The 22,882-nt window shown below is 46.9% G+C and overlaps 1 protein-coding gene across 1 annotated transcript in view; it reads left to right on the top strand.

Annotated features, from left to right (window-relative positions):
• INVS (inversin) overlaps window positions 1-22,882 on the top strand; it is a 209,086-nt gene that overhangs the window by 19,272 nt on the left and 166,932 nt on the right. Inside the window, exon 3 of the mRNA XM_084620833.1 lies at window positions 8,379-8,545. Within this exon, the coding sequence (XP_084476959.1) occupies window positions 8,379-8,545 (167 nt within the window). The remainder of the gene's footprint in view (window positions 1-8,378; window positions 8,546-22,882) is intronic.

Genomic DNA, 22,882 nt, shown 5'->3' with positions numbered 1-22,882 from the left:
TTCTAGCTCCTGGCCAGACCCTGCACCCCAACCCCCAGCCTGCTCCTTCACCCCCCAGCCCTGTGCTCAGTGCACCCCCACCCTCAGCTCAGTGCAGAGAGAGAGGAAGAGAATGGGCTAGAACCAGGGAGAAGGTAGGTACCCACTCTATGTGGGCAGGGCTGAGTGGGGCCAGCAGCTGGGACCCTGGCTGGCAAGAGCTGGTGGACAGAACCCCAGACTGGCAGCAGGCTGAGTGGCAGCAGGCTGAGCTGCTCAGTCCACTTCCGATCTGGGGTACTGGCCGCTGGCCCCGCTCAGCCCGCTGCCAGTCTGGGGTTCTGGCTGCCGGCCCCTTGCCAGCTGGGGTCCTGGCCGCAGGCCCTGCTCAGCCTGCTGCCGGCCTAGGTGAATGGAACCCCAGGCTGTGAGCGGGCTGGCGGCATAAGATCAGCATTTTAATTTAATTTTAAATGAAGCTTCTTAAACATTTTGAAAACCTTGTTTACATATGATGATAGTTTAGTTATATAGACTTATAGAGAGACACCTTCTAAAAAATGTTAGAATGTATTACTGGCATGCAAAACCTTAAATTAAAGTGAATAAATGAAGGCTCGGCATGCCACTTCTGAAAGGTTGCCGACCCCTGGACTGGGTTGTAAGATATTCTGGTGTGGTGTAGCTCAGTCTCTCCTGTTCAACTATATATAAATAGTCAATGGAGCAGGGATTTGAAACTTGGGTCTCCCAGACAGGAGAGATGGAGAGGGACCCACACCAGAGACCTGTTCCCCAGAGAGTGCACAAGAGAAGGGAGAGGAAAAAAAAATCACTTTAAAGTCAGGGAACAAGGAGACCTTATGTCTCTGTACAGTATGGGTATGTCCTCTGGTACTGAGACTACCCCAAAAGACTTCCAATACTGAGAGCAAGCAACCCTAAGCAGCACCTGCAGCGGTACTGGAAGTGGAGCCTTCTAAACTCAAGGACTCCTCAACAAGCAACGACTCCATCAAAATCATCCTCAGTACAGTCCTCATCAAGTCATGGTAAGGAGTGCCCATATCATCCATCAGTACAGTCCCCAGTACTACTTGACATGGTCACTCCCAAACTCACTGGTACTGCCCAGCTTCCTCTTCAATGAGGATCTTTGTTTTCTGGAAGAACCCAAATCCCCTCTGTCAAGGGATACTCAAAAGGTTTTCTTGCCAGTACTGACAGTCCCTCTGGATCTGGCCTGTCTTCCAGTGCTACCACATGATCTCATGAAGACTCTGCCTCCAATATCAATGCAGTTACAACTCCTTCCTTAGTCTTTGATATGGACACCTGTAACGCCTCCCAATAGACACAAGAGAGGACACTTCCTTGGACTCTGATGTCTGTAAGTGGACATGTCAAAACCAGCAGCCACTGAACCTCGGGACCCTCTTCCTCAGGGTGAGCGTTCACAAGAGTAAGAGTGAGGCATAGAAGAGACACCACTATCCAATAAATCTTCCTCCTCAGCAGATGAAGCAGTTATGGTGCCCCCCCTTCCTCCCCCTCCGCCTTCCTACTCAGATATTGCAAGACCTTTCAGGACCTCAAATCTAGGTGGGAGGGATAGCTCAGTGGTTTGAGCATTGGCCTGCTAAACCCAGGGTTGTGAGTTCAATCCTTGAGGGGGCCATTTAGGGATCTGGGGCAAAAATTGGGGATTGGTCCTGCTTTGAGCAGGGGGTCGGACTAGATGACCTCCTGAGGTCCCTTCCAACCCTGATATTCTATGATCCTATAAAAAGGATTGCAGAAGCCTTGTACGTCCATTGGGAGGAAATACAAGAATTTCAGCACTCCTTTCTGGACATCTTCTAGTCCTCTTCTCAGGGCAAGATTGTTAGTCAGTGACTGCTTATTGCAAGCCTGCACAGTGTTGCAAACACCAGCAACCATTCTACCTACTTGTCAATAGGGTGATAAAAATTAGTATGCACTGCCCAAGGGTTCAGAGTAACTTTTCTCCCACCTTACCTCTAACTCTTTGATCATCAGTGCTGTCAATAAAATAAATATTGGTCTAGATCAACACCCTCCAACCAAGAGCTTAAGCACTGGGACCTTCCCAGCCATAAAAGCTGCTATTTAGCTGCCGTGCAATTCAGAGTGGTCATGTCTTGACAGGACTTGACAGGAAAATATAACTCCACAAATTGCTCCAAATTCTCATTTTATTGATCATTTGCTTCAAAACCAGAGGAAGCAGTTTCAAGCTCTGATCACAGAAGGCCAGGTGATTGCTAAGATTTCCCTTCAGGTTTCACTTGATGCAGTGGACAAAGCTTTGCACTCTCTGGCCACTACCGTAGTCATGCATCAAGTATCATGGTTGCAATCCTTTGTCCTCCCCTGGAAGGACAGAATACTCTGGAGGACCTTCCGTTTTAAGGGCCTAAGCCTTTCATTGATGCCATAGATGGATCCCTCCACTCATTCAAAGATTCCAGGGCAACTTTGTGATCCCTTGGCATCTATACACCTGTGACAAAGAATAAATACTGTAAGCCACAGATAGCTCAATTGCCTCTCCCAGTCCACTGCCAAACCTCCAGAAAGAGGTCCAGATTTCCTAATCAGGGGCCATCCTTTACAGTATGATCTCAGTAGGCAACTTCCTCTAAGCAATTGTTTTGACCTATCGGTTGAGCATTGTGAATCATCCCTTTTCTGGATCCTTTGCTGTACCAGCCCACTCCTTTATGAGGACTTCCTCTCATTTTGTACTTCCTGGGAGCTCATTATCTCAGAGAGATGAATCCAAGAGAGAGTTTCATTGGGCTGTCCAGTTCAGCTCCATCCCTCCTTCCCATACCATCCCCATCCTTTTTTCAGGGAGTCTTCTCACAAGGGTCTCCTATGACAGATGATACAAGCTCTTCTGCTTCTGGGGTGATCAAACCCATTCCAATGGATTTCCATCAGGAAACGATTCTACTCCAGGTACTTCTGGGTTCCCAAGAAAAAAAAAGGTAGAGGCCGATTTTTGATCTCAAGGCTTTAAACACCTTTGTCCTCACTGAGCAGTTTAGGATGGTAACCATGGTACTGATAATTCCATATTTGGGTCCGGGTGAGTGGTTCATTGCCTCTGCCTCCAGGATGCGTACTTTCATGGAACTTCCCCCAGGTGCTTCCTATGATTCATCATTGGCAAGGACCATTATTAGTACCATGTCCTGCCCTTTGGCTTTTCAGCTGCCCCAAGTGTCTTCACAAAGGTCCTATCAGCCATTGCAGCCAATCTTTGTCAGATGGGAATAATTTTCTTCCCCCATCTTGATGACTGGCTCCTCAAGGATTGCTTCTTTCTTGAGGTGCATTTGGAAGCAAATAAGGCACTTATTCCTCTTCTACTCTCTGGGCCCCTGACACAATGTGAGAAAAGTCTGCTCACTCCTCTACAACTAATAGACTTCATCCGAGCCATACTGGACTCCATGTCTGCCAGAGCGTACCTGTCCATGGATGAATTTGCTATAGTGTCCAGCCTTATTTCCACACTACAACAGAATCCTCAACCAACGGCAAGAGCTGACCTTTTGCTGCTAGACCACGTGGGAGCCTGTACATCAGTAACACTACATGCAAGGCTGGCTCAGTTCTTTCTACATCCCCTAGCAAGCACAAACGCTCAAACTGGTGGCAGTACCTTGGAGGGTTCTCTGCTCCCTAAACCAGTGGAAAGATCATTGAAAGTACTGTGTGGGAGTTCCCTTTTCACATCCTTCTCCTACAAAGATTACCACCACAGAGACCTACCTTCTAGGTTGGGGCACCCATGTCCAGGACTTCATTTCCAGCTCTTTGCACACATTTTCCCAGCACTACACTATCATGTATGGACTAAGGCTGATGTGGCCTTTGGTGAAGCTGTTCTATGCTCTACTGAATCTATCTTCTCAATATCCTTCTCTGTAATTGAGGGTACTGTTTGGGAATCTTATAGGGAGCACCCATTGGGACAATAACTCAAAGAAGAAGGAGAGGTTACTTAGCTTGCAGGACAGTGGGGTGGGAGGAGGTATTGGTTCATATTCTCTCTGTATATATAAAGTCTGCTGCAGTTTCCACGATATGCATCTGATGAAGTGAGCTGTAGCTCACGAAAGCTTATGCTCTAATAAATTGGTTAGTCTCTAAGGTGCCACAAGTACTCCTTTTCTTTTAGCTTGTATAGTTGCTAGAGTAGCTGTTTTGCCTCTGTGGTTGATCCACTTCCCCTCTCCTTTGGAGTCCTTGTCTCTGGTCTTCATGGTTGAGAAGGAACTGGAACTGCAGTGGGTCCATCACTCTCTATGCACCCTTGTACTGGAGTACAAGGCTGTGTAGGGCACAGGTGTGGCTGCTACTCACAAAGATCTCCAATCAAGACTGCATGGGTATGCACACCACCTGATGTGGAGCACCCATAGAGAGACAACATCTTGAAGAATTCCAGTTATTGTACTAGGTAGGTAACCTCTCTTTTTGGTTCAGGTTGAACCGAATTTCCCCTCCACCCCCATCTTTTTTTTAAACCTGCCAGTGAACCGAAAAATCAGTTAGTTTTCCAGCTCTAATTAGGAGGCTCTCAGACTTACTGGAAACTCTGACAGAGTGTCCAAGAATAGAGAGGACAGAGAACTGCAGGAGGTAATTCCACAGCAGATGGCATTGCATTTTGTGGTCTCTTGTCTATCACAAACAAGGTAAATACCAGGAGTTAACTAAGTACTCTGGTTAGTTACCATTACTTTGAGTCTGTAAATAACTACTTCATATCAAATCATATGTTCTCAGTAGGTGATAAAGTAGAGCACAAGGGTGAGGCAATGGACTAAATGGAGCAATAAATAATCTTTTGGTATAGTGCTGAATCATGCCTGTACAAAGTCTGACATTGTGCTTGGTTGCCCTGAAGGGAGAAAAAGAGGGGGATTCAAAAAGAAGTTTAATTTTTATACATGTAACAGGGCGCACTCACCTCTCACAAGCACCCACTTGGCTGAGTGCAGGCTCCTGCACACTCACTCTGTCTGTGGTGGGTCTTTGTGACTCAGTCCTCTGGCCAAGTCACACACAGTCTGTCTCTGAGAGACAAGCAAAACCCCTGCCAGGGTACAAGTCCAACAGTAGTCTCTCTCAGTGCTCTCCGTAACATCTCCCTTAAGTTGTCTCTGCTCTGGGATAGAACGGTGCCCCAGGGCTCCCTCCCTGGAGACTATGTCTTCAGACTTTTAGGGCCTTTCTGGCTGCAGCTCTCCAGTTGAGCCACTATAATTCAGTTCCCCCTCTGGGGTGCTTCAATGTCCAGGCCACTTCCCCCAGTGGCTAATGAGGGGGAAGGGAGAGATCTGGCCCCATCCACTACTCCAGGTACCAGCCCAGCAACCCTGTAGATAGAAACTACCTACTGTGTCCTTTTATCTAAGTCATGCTGCTGCTTTAATTCCCTGGGCCGCTTCCCCACAGCCCTGTGCCATCTTCAGCCTTACCTCAGGGCCTTGTCCTACTGGAGGCCCAGCAACCAGCGCTTGTTCCCATTCCCTATCCCTCTCCGGCTTCCTGCAGCTCCCTCAGCCAGCCACACACCATCCATGCTCCTCCATCTCCAGCAAGGAACTGGCCTTACTCTGGCCTTGCATCTCTTCTTATACTGACCTCTTGGGCTCTGTTTGGCTGTGTCCCACACTGCCACTCTAGGCAGCTTGAAGGACCCTCTCCACTGCCCTTTTCTGGGGTGTGTCAGGGGGCCTCAGAGGGTCTGGTATACCCTTTCACAATATGTACCAGGTGAATAGGCTGTTTGATTTGTGAGGGGAATCTTCCTAGCACTCCATTCCAGGTTTGCCTTTAAAAAATACCTAGGAGACAGATGATGGGACCAATGAGAGTGAGGGAAGGGGTCTAGAGCAAGCTGGATGGGACTCATAAAGAAGCCCATGCTGTTGACCCTGGCTTTAGTGTCCAAGGGTAGATTTCCATAACCGGGGTGGTCTGGTATTCCCCTCCTTTCAGAGGTGAGGGATTGAGCTAGTGCTTTGTGGTTCCAACCAGCTACTTCCTAAATTTGGAAGAGCGGGACTGGCTGGGAGAAGTTGTCCCTATGGCAGCCATGTGGATATTCCTAACTTGAAGACATGATGGGGGGAAAACCCCTGTCCTTGGCACAGTTAAGAAGAGACCTAGAGAGGCTGGTGTATGACTTGTACAAGAATCTCTAGGGGTGGAAAGTGTATGGATGTGTTTACAGGTACACTACAATGTCTGTTCTTTCCCAAAGAAAGTTTCAAAATGCCATCAAGACTCTATGTACCTCTATCCAGTAGCATGTCAGGGCCTTCTCATTGGACCTTGCCAGTATACCCAATAGTTATGTCTGTCTAACAGCAGTGATAAGACAAATTGTAAAATATGAAGACTGGAAGCATTGTGGCAGTTGTTGCAATTTTGTCTACAGTAGAGGTGGCTAAAGCCATATATGACAATCTTCAAAAGTTTGAGAGCTCAGGGTTTCAGCCCCTCTCCTGCTGAAGCTTCGAGCCCCAACAGGTCCCTGCTAGGCAGAAGTCAGAGGCAACGCTTGGGGGAGCATTTGGGGTCGCATACCCCCCTCTCCCACATCCCCCAGATTTTTCCTAGAGTTTGCTGGCCCTGCTTTTAGTCACATGGTGCCACAGAGCCCCCTCCCTGCACAGCAGCTACTGGAGCCAGCAAGCTGGTGACTGCATTCAGCCCTGGGGAGAGGCATCAGCAAAGGGCTGGGAGCTATAGGGAGAGCTGCTGCTTTTGCTGCTGCTTCTCCCTGTGGAGCGAAAGCTTCAGCCCTTCCCTGCAGCTCCCGGCTGTTTGCTGCTGCCCCTCTGTGCAGAGCTAACACCTGGGAGCTGCAGGGAGGGGCTGCTGAGGGTAAGGGGGAGCATGCCTGGGGGGAACAAGACTCAAGCTCTTGATGGAGGGAGCCAAACCTTTAAATTATCCCCCCACTCTCAGCAAGCTCTGGCAGAAGCCTCTAGCTCCACCACCCAGCTGCAGGGCAGAAGCCTCTAGCTCCCCGCTCCAGTCTGTTAGGTGGAGAATTGGGGGAAAGTGGGGGCGTAGCAGGCTCTGTGAGCCGCACTTCAACTGTAAAAGAGCCACATGCGGCTCCTGAGCCAAGGTTTGTCCACCCCTGGTCTAGAGTCTGATGGGGTTTAATTCTTTTCTTAAAGCCCCAGCTTCTGGAGTCGTGATTATATTAGCATCTTAGTTTTCATTTACAAAAAATAAGTTTCTAGCCCTCGTGATTGCAGAGAAAACTTGAAAACGTGAATCTTAAAGTCTTAGAAACCAGAGGGCAAATAAAAATAACCAATCGTTTATTTTTTTATAGAAATATATCATGGTTTTAAAACTAATTCTATTATATTGGGGGGGCCAATTCATGTTTTTTGAATGTTTGGGATTGGTAGTCCCAGGATGCTGCAAACTGAAACAAGAATGACTGAATATGTATTATGGGCTAGTTATGTTCTTCTGCCAGGCAGCTGCACAAATGATTAAGGGGGAGGAAGGAATCCCCTGCATGGCCATATTAACTTTCAGTGGATTGTGGCTCTGAGCACAGGGGGAGTTATGAAATTGCATGATATAATCAGTATAGTATTCCATGGGGGTTTATTTTTATATTAAATATGATTTATTTTATCCTGCTCCCAAATGTTCTATTTCTAATGTGTTGCAGATTTTTATACTGATGATACAGAACTACATTGTAGAAGTTGTCAGGTGGGAGCTCAATTTAGACAGCTTAGTAAAGGATACTTGGGGCATTTGATACCCAGGAAGGAGGGGGTTGGTTTCTGTTTTTGACACCCAGGAAGCAGTTAAGACTTTTGGCACTGTGAGGATGCATCTTCATTCCCTCCCTATTGTGGGTGGAAAGGAAGCGATCTGAATTTTTTAGAAGGGCTTGAACTTCAAGTTTCCCATCCCAACATCTCTTGGCAGCAACCAGCTGACTCACTCATCCTGTGCCAGTATTTGCATCCAAAAGAGATGGATAAGCATGTTAGCTGATTGTTTATGCTAAAATGAGGAGCAGTGAAATAGATGACAATATTGATGTTAAAATCCAGTTTCATTCAGTTTCTCCTTCTGTTCCTTATTATGGGATGGGATAAAAAAAGTAGGGTCTGATCTGTTTTTATAGTAGCCTTCATAATTGTGAGTACCTCTTTAACCTATTAAAACACTTACTGTTGAGGCAGCAACTTATGACTAAAGATTGTTTTGTCTGTACAGATTACATGCTTTCTCAAATGGATAGTTACATTTTACCTTTAATTAAGCTTTAGTGATGCAAACTTTAGTAATCATCTTTTGTATAATTATAGGAAACCCTGAGCTGAAAAATAAAGAAGACCAGTTTGGGAGGACTCCACTCATGTACTGTGTGTTGGCTGACAGGTTAGATTGTGCTGAGGCCTTGCTGAAGGCAGGAGTAGGTATTAATAAAGCTGATCATAGCCAGAGAACTGCTCTCCACCTTGCTGCACAAAAGGTAATCCAATAAAAATGCTCTAATACCTAATGCGCTGCTAATGTTGCCACTGGCATTCAGTTTAAGAAACTCTTAAATAACTAAGTAAATGATACCCAGTATTTTCAAAGGACTCTACTGTTCTCTAGGCCATCATGCTATAAATGTTAGTATTTTGGAAAATGTTACTAGGAATTTGGCTTGTGCAACAGTTAATCTCTTTATTCTCTCTATTTTTTGTGATTTAAACATAGGGTTGACTTCATTTGCCACTAGTCTAGTGGCCCTTTGCTCTAATAACTGTTCCCTTCTAGCGAAAGCAATTCTTGTCCATTTCAGAACAATGAAGTTCTGACTCTGTAAGCTTGCTCCTACATTCAGTGATACATATTGGAGTATTGTCATTGACTTGAATGGCTGCAGGACTGTGCCTTAACTATCTATCAGTGCCAGCAGCAACTCTGAGAATTTCTTAAAAGCTAAAGTACGTGAAGTGAAATTTAGGTACTGTATTAGGAAATTCATTACATATCTGTTGTGCCTTCTTCAGTTATATCAGTTTGTTTCCTATTTATTAAGGCTATCGATTAATTGCAGTTAACTCATGCAATTAACTAAAAAAAAATCGTTATTAAAAAAATTAATTGTGATTAATCGCACTTTTCATCACACTTTAAACAATAGAATACCAATTGAAATTTATTAAATATTTTTGGATGTTTTTCTACATTTCAAATATATTGATTTCAATTACAATACAAAATACAAAGAGTACAATGCTCACTTTGTATTATTTTATTACAAATATTTGCACTGTAAAAATAAAGAAATAGTATTTTTCAGTTCCTCATACAAATACTGAAGTGCAATCTATTGTGAAAGTGCAACTTACAAATATAGATTTTTTTTGTTACATAACTGTACTCAAAAAAACAAAACAATGTAAAACTTTCGAGCCTACAAGTCCACTCAGTCCTACTTCTTGTTCAGCCAATCGCTAAGACAAACAAGTTTTTTTACATTTATGGGAGATAGTGCTGCTCGCGTCTTATTTACAGTGTCATCTGAAAGTGAGAACAGGCGTTTGCATAGCACTTTTGTAGGTGGCATTGCAAGGTATTTATGTGCCAGATAAGCTAAACATTCATTTGCCCCTTCATGCTTCGACCACCATTCCAGAGGATTTGTAGGCTCTAAAGTTTTACATTGTTTTATTTTTGAGTGCAGTTATATTTTTGTACATAATTCTACATTTGTAAGTTCATCTTTCAAGATAAAGAGATTGCACTACATTATTTGTATTAGTTGAATTGAAAAATATTATTTTGTTTTTTACTGTGCAAATAATAATAATATAAAGTGAGCACTGTACACTTTGTATTCTGGCTTGTCATTAAAATCCATATATTTGAAAATGTAGAAAACATCCAAAATATTTAAATAAATGGCATTCTATTATTCTTTAACAGTGCGATTAATCACGATTATTTTTTTTAATCGCTTGACAGCCCTACTATTTATGTATGATATATCCATCACAGGTGGCAACAATAAATATAATTTAGTCATGAGGGGAACAATATGTATGAAGAGTATTTAGGATTGGGAGGAGTATCCAAAGTAATGGGTAACCAAGCAGGTGGGTGAGATCAGCTGGTGAGACAGCGCTTAGGTAGCAAGGGCTTCTGCAGCAACTAGGCTTGGAGAGGAATTGTAGGTTGTTCTACAGGGAAGTGACTGCAAGGTAAAGGGTATGAAGAGGCATAGCTGGTGGAGCGGAGCTACAGAGCCAGTCAGGAAAGGACAGCGCTGTTTTAAAGGAGTTGCAGTGAGGACAGATCATGGCAATTGTATATTGAAATTAATGATTTTTTTTTCTTTTAATTTTTTAATTCATAGTTATGGTTGAGGATTTAATTGTTCAAAAGTTAAGGTCAGTTCAGCCATGTTCACTCAGCTGTGTGTTAAACCATGTAATTTATACTACTTTGTTTTCACCTGTTCATAATTTTCCAAAATATTTAATTTTGTGTGTGAGTGTGTGTATGTATGTGTGTGTATACATATATGTGTATACACACATATTTTTGTTTTAGACGGAGCTATAATGAAATGGGTGAAGTTTGAACTGCGAAATATTTGATGGTCAGAATCCTTACTGAGGACTAGTGTCTGTGCTTGGTTTGAAAAGAGAAATGTTTTGATTTAACAGTTATTCATGTGCAACTGGTTACGGCCATATTCCTGCTTCAGGATCTGCTAGAGCAGACCCCAGTACCCAGTCAGATGTCCATTGAAGTCAGTGGGTCTTTCAATGGACATAGGGGTCTGTTAGTGGATCCCAAACAGTATTAGGAAATAATTGTTCATTTGCCAAGTCAAATTGCGTACAAGTTTCACTGGGAAATGCTAAAAACCAAGTAAACTGTGTAAGATGGTCTTCTGTAATTCTCTTTTATTTGTTTCCTTTAAAAGTAGCAAAAAGAAAAGGAGTACTTGTGGCACCTTAGAGACTAACCAATTTATTTGAGCATAAGCTTTTGTGAGCATCGGATGCACACTGTGGAAAGTGACTGTAGAAGTGAGCTGTAACTCACGAAAGCTTATGCTCAAATAAATTGGTTAGTCTCTAAGGTGCCACAAATACTCCTTTTCTTTTTGCGAATACAGACTAACACGGCTGTTACTCTGAAACCTTTAAAAGTAGTGTTAATTGCACCCAAAAGTTCCTTCAGCTACACACAATATACAGTAAAAATTGTTGCTTGATAAATGTTGTCCTGAAAGGTAACCCTTACGTGTCTAAATTCCTCAAGTGACCATATAAAGATACCCTGAAATATTTTACTATGTTGGATTACCTTTAGTAAGTGATCACCTCTCCAAGGTGACTAGAGTTCTACCCACAATTGGTTTTAGATATAGTACTACTCTTTTCTAGGAGTCTAGTTGACCCATTGCTCCCAAGGCATACATTCTGAAAACATACAGTTATGTATGAGAGACTCTGTTCTTTGCATAGATATATATATTGCTGTAAAATGTTACATTGAATCACCAGTGTAGTCCATTCTTTATTTTGTGTATGTAACTGGCAGACAAATGAATGTTTTAGCTACAAGCGAACTTTTCATACATTAAAAACTTAATTTTATTAAGTATTTCAGATCATTTATGTTTTAAGAATTTTATAAACAAGAACATTTTTCATTTCCATTGAGATTTAATCTTGTATAGAATTCTCTTTAGCTTCACACAAAGTTCTCAGCCACCTTTATTAAGACTACTTATTAGTTTCTTGAGTTGTTGTTTGTTACAAGTTTCATTATATAAGGTGAAGATTGCACATACGTAATATTTTCCATTCCTCCTTCCTTTGTTGAATATAAACCTTAAACTGTTTCTCTGTCGCTCAGGCATATAACAAAATATGCAACATATGCAACGTTAACATTCAGAGCAACTTTAGTTCCAGGAAGTTTTGACTCTTGATCTTGCACCTTTAATGTTGCATTACAACTAGATTTTTTTCTTTTTTTGCTTTAAATAGTAAATTCATTTAACAGCAAACTGTTATCCAACATACAACATATACGGCAGAGGTAACATACGTAAAGGGACCTTTCACTTCTGCTTTTCCTCAGTTTCACCCGTGAAGGCGGAAACCAAACTGGCTTTTTTGCCTCACTGCTCTTTCTTGCACATGCTTCCTTATTGGTATTTGAGCAGTTCACTCTAAATCTTAATGAAAATGAGGTCCTGTGCATGCTCAGTGTGGCATTTATAACTTTGTTCCAAAATAAAATCTTTCAAATTAACAGGACCTCATGTGCGATTTATTATTTTTTAACCCTAAGGGTTAAAAATAAATAAATAAAGCATGCCACACCTCAAAACGATTGAGATGGGCTTAAATCATGAGATTTTAAAAATATATTTTGGGTTCTTTGTATTTGTCTTCTGGCTTTTGAGCTTTTAGGGTTCATAGTTTCTAACCTTCATGTTTGAGCAAAAAAGCAAGAAAACTTTTTTTTTCTCTCAAAACAAAAGGTGACTTTCTCTCATAATCCTCTGACCAGAAGAGCTGGGGTTTTAAGAAAGTCACCAACAAATGTGAGATTCAAAATAAAATTGTGTGAATTAACAACATGCAAAGTAAGCTGTCATAGGATAAAAAAAAAAGGTCCTCTCATGGATTGGTAACTGGTTAAAGGATAGGAAACAAAGGGTCAGTTTTCAGAATGGAGAGCAGTAAATAGTGGTGTCCCCTAAGGGTCTGTACTGGGACCAGTCCTGTTCAACATATTCAGAAATTATCTGGAAAAAGGGGTAAACAGTGAGGTGGCAAAATTTGCAGATGATACAAAGCTACCCAAGATAGTTAAGTCCCAAGCAGACTGCGAAGAGCTACAAAAGGATCTCACAAAATGGGGTGACTGGGCAACAAAATGGCAGATGAAATTCAATGTTGATAAATGCAAAGTAATGCACATTGGAAAACATAAATAATAATTTAGATGGCATCTAAATTAGTTGTTAACACTCAAGAAAGAGATCTTTGGGTCATCATGGATAGCTCTCTGTAAACATCCACTCAATGTGCAGCAGCAGTCAAAAACGTGAACAGAATGTTGGGAATCATTAAGAAAGGGAGCGATAATAACGTAGAAAATATCATATTGCCGCTGTATAAATCCATGACCACATGTATGACCACATCTTAAATACTGCATGCAGATGTGGTCGCCCCATCTCAAAAAAGATATATTGGACTTGGAAAAGGTTCAGAAAAGGGCAAAAAAAATGATTGGGATATGGAGTGGCTTCGTTTGAGGAGAGATTAATAAGCCTGGGACTTTTCAGCTTGGAAAAGAGAGAACTAAGGGCGGGGAGATACGATAGAGGTCTATAAAATCATGACTGGTGTGGAGAAAGTAAATAAGGAACTTTCTAGTTGGTGTTGGTCCTGCTTTGAGCAGGGGATTGGACTAGATGACCTCCTGAGGTGTCTTCCAACCCTAATATTCTATGATTCTAAGTGTTATTTACTCCTTCTCATAACACCAGAACTAGGGGTCCCCAAATCAAATTAATAGGCAGCAGGTTTAAAACACACAAAAGGAAGTATTTTGTCACACAATGCACACAGTCTGTGGAACTCTTTGCCAGAGTATGTTGTGAATGCTAAGACTATAACAGGGTTCAAAAAAGAACTAGATAAGTTTGTGGAGGATAGGCTCATCAATGGCTCTTAGGATGGGCAGGGATGGTGTGTTTAGCCTCTGTTCGCCAGAAGCTGGGAATGGGCAATAGGGGATGGATCACTTGATGATTACTTGTTCTGTTCATTCCCTCTGGGGCATCTGGCATTGGCCACTGTCAGAAGACAGGACACTGGGCTAGATGGACCTTTGGTCTGACCCAGTATGGCCGTTCTTAACATGAAATTAGGAAAGCACCCTCTTAATTCATTAAGGACTCTGTATCACTTTTTATTTTCTGAGTTCTTGTGAGCATGTAGTAAGACCTGTCAAGAACTTTTTGAGAAATCAAATGGCACCAACCAGTCCTAGGTATCGAATGACCTTTCACAATTAGACACACAAAAATAGATAAGACAGGGACAGCTCCTTTTGTTCTCAACAGAAAAAAATAAACCAAATGGTACCCAATTCCTCATGGTGGAAAGTTAGAGTTCACTAGTTTTAGTGTGGAAATAAACAATGGCTCTTTTTGGCAGGGTGTAAAATCATAGAAGATTAGGGTTGGAAGAGACCTCAGGTGGTCATCTAGTCCAAGCCCCTGCTCAAAGCAGGACCAACACCAACTAAATCATCCCAGCCAGGGCTTTGTCAAGCTAGGCCTTAAAAGCCTCTAAGGATGGAGATTCCACTACCTCCCTAGGTAACCCATTCCAGTGCTTCACTACCCTCCTAGTGAAATAGTTTTTCCTAATATCTAACCTAGACCTTCCCCACAGCAACTTGAGACCATTGCTCCTTGTTCTGTCATCTGCCACCACTGAGAACAGCCAAGCTCCATCTTCTTTAGAACCTCCCCTTCAGGTAGTTGAAGGTTGCTATCAAATCCCCCCTCACTTTTCTCTTCTGCAGACTAAATAAGCCCAGTTCCCTCAGCCTTTCCTCATAAGTCATGTGTCCCAGTCCCCTAATCATTTTCATTGCCCTCCACTGGACTCTCTCCAATTTGTCCACATCCTTTCATGGTGGGGGCCCCAAAACTGGACTCAATACTCCAGATGTGGCCTCACCAGTGCCAAATAGAGAGGAATAATCACTTCCCTCAGTCTGCTGGCAATGCACCTACTAATGCAGCCCAATATGTCGTTAGCCTTCTTCACTGATATCTAGCTTCTCATCCATTGTAATCCCCAAGTCCTTTTCTGCAGAACTGCTGCTTAGCCAGTTGATACCCAGCCTGTAGCAGTGTATGGGATTGTTCCATCCTAAGTGCAGGACTCTGCATTTGTCCTTGTTGAACCTCATCAGATTTCTTTTGGGCCCAGTCCTCCAATTTGTCTAGGTCACTGTGGACCCTATCCCTACCCTCCAGCATATCTACCTTTCCCCCCTACCCCCAGCTTAGTGTCATCCGCAAACTTGCTGAGGGTGCAATCTATCCCATCATCCTGATTATTAATAAAGACGTTGAACAAAACCAACCCCAGGCCCTACCCCTGGGGCACTCCGCTTGATACCAGCTGCCAACTAGACATCAAGCAGTTGATCACTACCTGTTGAGCCTGACGATCTAACCAGCTTTCTTTCCACCTTATAGTCCATTCATCCAATCCACACTACTTTAACTTGCTGGCAAGAATACTGTGGGAGACCGTAAAAGCTTTGCTAAACTCAAGGTATATATCGTCCACCGCTTTCCCCATATCCACAGAGCCAGTTATCTCATCATAGAAGGCAATCAGGTTGGTCAGGCATGACTTTCCTTTGGTGAATCCACGTTGACTGTTCTTGATCACCTTCCTCTCCTTGAAGTGCTTCAAAATGGAGCAGGTCCTCAAGGAATCCATGATTTTTCCAGGGACTGAGGTGAGGCTGACCCGTCTGCAGTTCCCCGGATTCTCCTTCTTCCCTTTTTTAAAGATGGTCACTATATTTGCCTTTTTCCAGTTGTCCGGGACCTCCGCTGATCACCACGAGTTTTCAAAGATAATGTCCAATGGCTCTGCAATCACATCAGCCAATTCCCTCAGCACCCTTGGATGCATTAGATCTGGACCTATGGACTTGTGCATGTCCAGCTTTCCTAAACAGTCCTTAACCAGTTCTTTCACCACTGAGGGCTGCTCACCTCCTCCCCATACTGTGCTGCCCAGTGCAGCAGTCTGGGAGCTGACCTTGTCTGTAAAGACCGAGGGGAAAAAAAGCATTGAGTACTTCAGCTTTTTCCACATCATCTGTCAGTAGGTTGCCTCCCCCATTCAGTAAGGGACCCACACTTTCCCTGACCTTCCTCTTGTTGCTAACATACCTGTAGAAACCCTTCTTGTTACCCTTCACATCCCTTTCTAGCTGCAACTCCAGTTGTGCTTTGGCCTTCCTGATTACACCCCTGCCTCTTCAAGCAATATTTTTATACACCTCCCTAGTCATCTGTCCAAGTTTCCACTTGTAAGTTTCCTTTTTGTGTTTAAGATCACACAAGATTTCTCTGTTAAGCCAAGCTGGTTGCCTGCCATATTTGCTATTCTTTCTGCACATCAGGATGCTTTGTTCCTGCGTCCTCAGTAAAGCTTCTTTAAAATACAGCCAGCTCTCCTGGACTCCTTTTCCCCCTCATATTAACCTCCCAGAGGATCGTGCCCATTAGTTCCCTGAGGGAGTCAAAGTCTGCTTTTCGGAAGTTCAGGGTCCATATTCTGCTGCTCTCCTTTCTTGCTTTTGTCAGGATCCTGAACTCGAGCATCTCATGGTCACTGCTGCCCAGGTTGCCACCCAGTTCTACTTCTCCTACCAATTCTTCCCTGTTTGTGAGCAGTAGGTCAAGAGGAGCATGGCCCCTAGTTGGTTCCTCCAGCACTTGCACCAGGAAGTTGTCCCCAACACTCTCCAAAAACTTCCTGGATTGGCTGTGCACTGCTGTATTGCTCTCCCAGCAGATTTCAGGGTGATTGAAGTCCCCCATGAGAACCAGGGCCTGTGATATGGAAATTTCTGTTAGTTGTCCAAAGAAAGCCTTGTCTACCTCATCCTTCTGGTCTGGTGGTCTATAGCAGATGCCCACCATGACATCACCCTTGTTGCTCTTGCCTCTAAACTTAACCCAAAGACACCCAACAGGCTTTTCTCCAGTTTCATACTGGAGCTCTGAGCAATCATACTGCTGTCTGACATACAGTGCAACTCCCCTACCTTTTTCTTCCGCCTGCCCTTCCTCAACAGTTTATACACATCCATGACAGTGCTCCAGTCATGTGAGTTACCCCACCAAGTCTCTGTTATTCCAATCACATCATAGTTCCTTGACTGTGCCAGGACTTCCAATTCTTCCTGCTTGTTTCCTAGGCTTCTTGCGTTCGTGTACAGGCACCTAAGATAACTAGCCGATTGCCCTACTTTCTGAGTATTAATCAGGAGGCCTCCCCTGTTGCACCCTCTTCCTTGTGTTTCCTCCTGGTATCCCACTTCCCCATTTACCTGCAGGCTTAGGTCTCCATCCCCATGCAAAGCTAATTTAAAGCCCTTCTCACTAGGTTAGCAAGCCTGTCTGCGAAGATGCTCTTCCCTCTCTTCGTTAGGTGGATCCCATCTCTTCCTAGCAATCCTTCTTCCTGGAACAGCATCGCATGGTTGAAGAATCCAAAGCCCTTTCTCCTACGCAACCACACATTTACCTCCACAATTCGATGGTCCCTACCTGGGCATTTTCCTTCAACAGGGAGGATGGATGAGAACATGACTTACGCCTCAAACTCCTTTATCCTTCTTCCCAGAGCCACATAGTCTGTAATGACCTGCTCAAGATCATTCTTGGCAGTATCATTGGTGCCCCCATGAAGAAGAAAGAAGGGGTAGTGGTCCAAGGGCTTGATCAGTCTCAGCAGACACTCCATTACATCCTGAATTTTAGCTCCAGGCAAGCAGCACACTTCTTGAGTTTCCTGGCCTGGGCGGCAGATGGATTACTCTGTCCCCCTTAGGAGGGAGTCCCTGACCACCACCACCCGTCTCCTCCTTTTGGGAGTGGTGGTCATGGAAACCCCATCCCTAGGACAATGCATCCCTTGCCTTCTGGTCGATGGGGTCTCCTTCCCTCAGATGACTCTTCCAAACCATTCTCCACCGTAGTAGCTATACAGAGAGCCTGAAAATGGTTTCTTACCTCTGTCTGCATTGGGGGTACATGGGTTCTCCTCTTTCTTCTTCTGGAAGTCACATGCTGCCAATTTTCTTCCCCATTCTCCACTGTCCTCTCTGATTCTTCAACATGTTGTGCCTGCAGTACCAAACACTGACTTCTATCCAGAAAGTCTTCCTTTTCTCTGATGCAGCGCAGGCTTGATACGTCCTTTAACCTTCTCTTCCAGTATGGAGACCAGCTTGCACTTTGTAAAGACGAAGTTGCTTCTATCCTCTGGGAGAAAGACACACATGGCACATCCTGTGCAGGTCACAACAGCTGATCGCTCACTATCTATATTTGCTTCTTTCTAGGAGCCTCTTCAGATGTTGTATTTACTGCTCACAGAAGCCTGAAAGGCAAAAAACTCTGTGGGAACTCCCCCAGGGTGAACTCACAGGTAAACTCCCTCTGTTTGCTGCTCACTCAGTTTGCAACTGTTTGCTTTTTTATAAGGCTGCTGGCTTGAAGCAGTTGCCCAGGCTCAAAGCCTTCCCTCTAAACAACCATTCTTCTTTGAGTGCTTGTTTACATCCATTCCACATTAGGTGTGTGTGCTGCGTGCACGAGCATCAGAAACGTTTTCCCTTAGGTGCCCCCCCGAGTGGCGCCACTGCGCCGTGCATATATACCCCTGCCGGCCCAACCCCCTCCAGTTCCTTCTTACCGTCCATGGTGGCGTTGGAACAACCCCTCTCTCTCTCTCTCTCTCGCTCGTAGAAGAGCAGTCCCTTAGCCTTTTCAGAGTAGCTTTATCAGTTAGTTAACATACCTTTATTGTGGACACTTAAGTGATTAGGTGCTTAGAGGCTTCCAGCACCCGCCCCGGGCTGCAGGGCATGCCGCAGGCCCACAGCTTCAAGGCTTGCACCACGTGCCACAAACCTATACCAGTTAGTGACCCCCCACGATTCGTGTCTACGTTGCCTGGGGGACGGACATCAAACTGAGCGGTGTAGGATTTGCAAGGTGTTTAAGCCAAGGACAAGGATAGAAAGAGACTTTCGTTTAAAGCAGCTGTTGATGGAGGCTGCATTGCAGCCACTGGGCCCGAAGCGCCTGACACCGGCTCAGGCTTCTTCGGTGCATAGTGCTCCAGAGCCATCAAGAGACCCGGCACTGGCTAAGCACTGTAACTGTTGGCCCCAGAGCGCCAGACTAGGGCCCAGCACTGCTCGTTCTCCCCGGTGCAACCCCCGGCGCAGCCGAAAGGAAGGCGCAGTCATTCCCCGCACAGGAGGCCGGTGTCTCCCAAGGCCCCTAGCGTCGATAAGAGCGGGAAGGCTGCGGTACCGGCGCTGACACTGGTGGTCCCAGCAGCACAAGCCCCACCGAGCCCAGACCTAAGTGAGCTCAGTGCGGACAATGGGCTTGAGGGCATAACGGATCAGCACTCCATGCCTGGCACCTTTGAGGCTGCAAAGGACCTCATCAAGCTGTTGGTGGCAAGCCCCCACCTGCCTAGGGAGAACCCTCCGGCACCCATGCCACGGGTGCCGTCGAGGGGTAAGCCAGCAATGGTGTGACGCCCTAGGACACCGTCCCGGCACCGCTCCTGGAGTTGGTCCTGGTCGAGCTCTGATTCCGCGGACTCACAGTTACCAGCGGCCTGGAAGGAGGTTGTGGCACCAGGAGTGGGTCGGCACGAGGAAGCACCAGAAGGGGCACACCGCTCTCCGGCACCACCCAGAGACTGGCACCGGGAGGAGTTGAGACGGCCCTCGTCAGAGGACTCCCGCAGACAGTCCTGGTCCAGGGAACGCCGGTATCGGTCCCGGTCCAGATCCTGGTCCCGACGATACCGGTACCGCTCCCGCTCAGCCAGGAGCTGCTCGTTCTCCTGCCGGCGAACATAGTTGGCACCTCCATGGCCTTCGCGATTGGCGTCGCCGCAGTCCGGCGCAGACTCCAGCCGCTATAGCTACCCGCACCGGGCCCTGGACAGCAGGGATCCTCAGGTGGGCTGGCAACCCCAATGGGGGCCACCAGGCCATTAGGCCCAGGGGGTCCAGAAGGGCCATCAGGAGCATCAAGGGGCCCAATCCAGGGCAAGTTACTCGGTGCAGTGGTCCCGGTCCCCGCACCAACGCCAGATGGTGCCAGAGGCTACAGTATCCAGGCCTCCAGCATCCCCTCAGGATAAACCAGAGAGACTGGCACCGAGTCTGGTACCGTCCCTTGGACTCCCGCCCCGGCCCGAGCCGGAGGCCCCTCCCATGGGAGAAGGGGAGCAGGAGGACCAGCCATAGGGGGTTGAGCACCAGCTAACCTCCTCGTCATCCCCGGATGAGGCAGTGGCGGGTACAGCAGTGTCTGGCCCTCCACCGATAGACCTTAGAGTCCACCAGGAGTTGCTGTGCAGGGTCGCCCAGAACTTGGGGTTGCAGGCCAAGAAGACGGTTGAGCAGGAGGACCCCATGGTGGACATTTTGAGCCCCGAAGTTCCATCCAGAATAGCGCTCCCGCTCATTAAGACCATTCAATCTAACTATAAGACCATATGGCAGATCCCGGCCTCCAGCGCTCCAACATCAAAAGGAGAGGAGCGTAAATACTTTGCCCCATCTAAGCGCTGTGAGTTCCTGTTCTGCCACCCGAGTCCATGCTCCCTCATGGTCTCAGCGGTAAACAAAAAGGAGCGCCATGGACAGCAGGCCCCAGCCCCTAAGGCCAAGGAGGCGAAATGCCTTTTTGGCAGAAAGGTGTATTCATCTGGGGGCCTTCAGTTGAGGATTGTGAACCAGCAGGCCATCCTCAACAGGCATAATTTCAACTCCTGGGTGGCAGTGGGGAAGCTTAAGGACAACCTCCTGCAAAGTTCCCAACAAGAGTTCATGGCCCTGATGGACGAGGGCAAGTCAGTAGCCAAGACCTCTCTCCAGGCCTCCCTGGATTCGGCAGACACGGCAGCTAGAACAATCGCTTCAAGGGTGGTCATGAGTGCTTGGCGTGGCTCCTGGAATCAGGCCTGCCGCCCAAGGTCAGGAATACACTCCAGGATCTCCCCTTCGAAAGGTCTGTCTCTTCTCGGACCAGACAGACATGAGGCTGCACAGCCTTAAGGATTTGCAGGCTACGCTTAAGTCGCTGGGTATGCACACCCCGGCGAACCAGAGGAAGCCCTTTAAGCCACAGCCTCCCCCTCAACGACAGTACCAGCCTCGCCATAGGCATGAGCCTTACTGTAGGCAAGGCAGGGATAACAGGCGACGGCGCAACAACAGTAACAATAATGCGCCGGGCCAGAACCAAGGCCAGCACAAACCCCAGCCGGGCACTAAGCCAGGCTTTTGAAGGTGCGCTCGAGGGCAGCGTACCAGACCACTCACCGGATCCGTCCCTTTGTTTCCTGAACCTGCTGTCCCGTTTCTCCTGTGCGTGGTCCAACATTGCATCAGACCGTTGGGTCTTACGCACGGTGCGGAATGGGTACTCGCTGCAGTTCTCCTCCCTCCCTCCCCCCTCCCTGTCCCTCTTCAGGGACCCCTCTCACGAGCACCTCCTAGAGAAGGAAGTCCGCTCGCTGCTAGAGGTGGGGACGGTAGAGGCGGTACTGCACAGCCTAAGGAGGGAGGAGTTCTACTCCCAGTACTTCCTCATCCCCAAGGCCAAAGGGGGCCTTCGCCCCATCCTAGACCTGTGCGGGCTCAACAAGTTCCTGGTCAAGGCCCGGTTCCACATGGTCTCTCTGGGCACCATCATCCCTTCCCTGGATCCGAGGGACTGGTACGCTGCCCTCGACATGAAGGACGTGTACTTTCATATCACCATCCACCAAGCACGTCGGCGGTTCCTACACTTCACTGTGGGCCAAGAACATAACCAGTTTGCAGTTCTCCCGTTCAGTCTAGCCGCGTCCCTATGGGTGTTCACCAAGTGCATGGCGGTGGTGGTGGCCTTCTTACAGAGGCAGAGAATCCGGGTGTACCCATACCTCGACGACTGGCTCCTGGCGGGCCAATATGAGGCGGAAGTGCGGGGCCTTGTGGAGGTGGCCCTGAGATGGTTCCGCGAGCTGGGGCTCTTGGTCAACGTCCCCAAATCCATGCTCGTACCCATGCAGAGAGTGGAATTCATAGGGGCGGTCCTGGACGCGGTGCAGGCCAGAGCAAGCCTTCCAGTATCCTGATTCCAGGCTATCCAGCAAGCGGTCACCTCCCTTCGCCAGTCTCCAACAACAATGGCCAGGTGCTGCCTGTGGCTGCTCGGTCACGTGGTGGCATGCATGCACGTGGTTAGGCATGCCAGACTGAGACTCCGGACTCTGCAGGCGTGGCTCACTTGGGTGTACCACCCAGGCAGGGACCCCCTGGACTTGATAGTGACAGCCCCAAGGGACATGCTGGACTCCCAGCGGTGGTGGCAGTCCCAGCCCGTGGTTTGCGAAGACATCCCCTTCGCCGCCCCACAGCCGGACCTCATGCTGGTGACAGACGCATCAGACCACGGATGGGGAGCTCACCTGGGGGACCTCATGATGCAGGGGTTGTGGTCCGGAGCACAGCGGTCGCTCCATATCAGTGTGAAAGAGCTCAGGTCGGTTCATCTCGCCTGCCAGATCTTTCATGCCACTCTGAGTGGTCACAGCATGACAGTTCTGACAGACAACACTACTGCCATGTTTTATATAAACAAACAGGGCGGGGCCCATTCCTCGCCACTCTGTCACGAGGCTCTCCTCCTCTGGGACTTTTGCATAGCCCACGCAATTCACCTTGAGGCGTCCTATCTCCTGGGGTACGAAACGAGCTGGCGGACTCCCTCAGCAGGTCGTACCGCATGCACGAGTGGACGCTCAGGGCGGACATCATGCTTTCGCTCTTCTGCAGGTGGGGGTTTCCCCGGGTAGACCTGTGCCACCAGGGCCAACGCCCAGTGCCCACGGTTCTGCTCGTTCCAGGGCCGCAGCCTGGGCTCGCTTGCGGACAGGTTTGCGATCCCGTGGAGAGGGGGCTTGATGTATGCCTTCCGCCTGCTCCC

Source organism: Lepidochelys olivacea (genome assembly GCF_965140295.1).
Source record: "Lepidochelys olivacea isolate rLepOli2 genome assembly, chromosome: 2".
Lineage (NCBI taxonomy): Eukaryota > Metazoa > Chordata > Testudines > Cheloniidae > Lepidochelys > Lepidochelys olivacea.
Note: the sequence above shows the minus strand (reverse complement) of the source record. Positions and strands in the feature narration are given on the sequence as shown.